The sequence below is a fragment of the Zophobas morio genome, unplaced genomic scaffold (genome assembly GCF_036711695.1).
Source record: "Zophobas morio isolate AGI-343-1 ecotype UQ-CSIRO unplaced genomic scaffold, CSIRO_AGI_Zmor_V1 ptg000046l, whole genome shotgun sequence".
Classification (NCBI taxonomy): Eukaryota; Metazoa; Arthropoda; class Insecta; order Coleoptera; family Tenebrionidae; genus Zophobas; species Zophobas morio.
In genome coordinates this window covers 6,834,254-6,836,146 of record NW_026972151.1, presented here as the reverse complement: position 1 = coordinate 6,836,146, position 1,893 = coordinate 6,834,254, and the positions used below count along the sequence as shown (strand labels likewise).

The following is a 1,893-nucleotide window of genomic DNA, read 5'->3' as shown; positions in this document are numbered from 1 at the left end:
TCACTTATTATAGTGGAAGAAGACGGTTTTAGTCAACCAAAATATTAGTTTTGGAGAAGTCAGAAGTTTTTAGAACATGGGGAAGATCTTCACGGAAAAACGTTCACATATATAAAAAATATCCCTATCTTATAACGTGAAATTTTATTAATACGACAGGACGTCACAACAAACTTAAAGTGGGGAATAGCATGCACCATGAGCCTACCCATTTATTGTACTATGTTTGCCCCTCCATGTTTACTGTTCTATGATGGGTCGTTTCAATTCCTAAGGTTATGTACCGGAAGTTGCACTGGCGGTTTTAATTAATCCGGTTATGTCCATCCAAATTACACGTGTGTGGAGAAATTTTTAATCCTTTCCCGTTTTATGACGAGATTTGGGTAAGAAAAATGCCATTATTCTTCCTTAATGTAATAAACCGGTTTTAGGTACTCAAAATGTCAAGTTTGGAATACTGTGAAGCAATCGCAACAGGTAGGAGTTCTTCTTGGAAAAACGTCCACAACTGTGAATTATGCTCCTACTTTACACTATCATTCTTTCTTATGACGAACCACATGAGGCGACATCGTTCTTGTCTGGAAAAATTTTCGTGCGAAAACACTAAAATTGAAGTGTATTACTGTAAGGATTGTGATTTTAAAACAGAACTAACGATTTTGTTCAAACAACACATTAATGAAGATCACGGCCTTAAGAGAAAATTTAGAAAGGATTTATCAAGTGAAGACTTCTGCATACGAAGCTACCTTTGCGAAAAATGCAACTTCGAAACAAATTTCTCATTAAAGTGGTTTGAGCATACTTCAGTATGCACGGGGACGAAAGAAAATCTTCAAAATGTGAGTTTTGTGAAAGAGAATGTGATATACAGTTTTGATTCCGAGCAAACTGACAAAACACGTTGGTATTACTGCACCGAATGTTCCTACAAAAGCAAAGTCAAACGTAATTTCAAACGTCATGTTATAAGAAATCATAATTCGAATAAGCGATATGCATGTGACAAGTGTCCGTATAAAACTAAAGATAAATCAAATTTGAAAAGGCACATAAATCTGCGCCATGTAGATGAACAAAAAGTTGAATGGCACAATTGCCAAAATTGTCCATTCAAGACCAAATTAAAAAGTAGCTTATTTAGACACATAAAGAACTTACACTTGAACAACAAAAACGTCAGGTGGTATGAATGCAATGAGTGTTCTTTCAAAACTAAGCGTAAAGAAAACTTAAACATACACGTAACTGTAAAACATCTAGACGAAGAAAAAATTAAGTGGCACAAATGTGAAAATTGTTCATACAAATGTAATCATGCATCGAGTTTAAAACGTCATGTCATTCATCAACATTTGAAGGAAGGAGAAGTTAAGTGGTACGAATGTAACGATTGTTCATACAAAAGTAAAATGAAAGAAGATTTAAAAAAGCATGGAACTGTCCATTTGGAGATCAAACCGTATCAGTGCGATTATTGTCCATTTAAGACAAAACACCCGCATAGTTTAAAGCGTCATATAAATAACCACCATTACGATAGAATTGAAGCTAAGTAGTACAAATGCAAACAGTGTCTTTACAACACAAATAAAACACTTGCCATATTTATCTGAGTTGTAGTTGCGTGCGTGGTGCTAGTAAAGTGAATGTATATAATTGTATATTTTATTGTGCTAGTAGTTTTTTTCAGCATTTGTGTAAGCACTCTATGTTTTATATTTTGTGACAATCTTTTTTTTTTAAATCGTGAGAAAAAACGAATTTAATCTTTAATTACTTTACATGAAATACCTCGAGTAAATACACAGCTTGCAAAAAGTAAAAATGCGTTATTTGAAGACATACATACATTATTTGCCAAAATAAAAAAATGCAGCAACACTC

General features: G+C 33.6%; 1 protein-coding gene across 1 annotated transcript; it reads left to right on the top strand.

Annotated features, from left to right (window-relative positions):
* Positions 1 to 443: 443 nt before the first annotated feature.
* Positions 444 to 1,565, top strand: LOC135142182 (zinc finger protein 711-like). The gene has a single exon (XM_064073852.1). The coding sequence runs from the start codon at positions 444 to 446 to the stop codon at positions 1,563 to 1,565; it is 1,122 nt and encodes a 373-aa protein (XP_063929922.1).
* The last annotated feature ends 328 nt before the right edge of the window (positions 1,566 to 1,893 follow it).

Bases quoted from the DNA above. Each gene is read 5' to 3' on its own strand.
- LOC135142182 (XM_064073852.1), top strand. From the start codon at position 444: ATGTCAAGTTTGGAATACTGTGAAGCAATCGCAACAGGTAGGAGTTCT.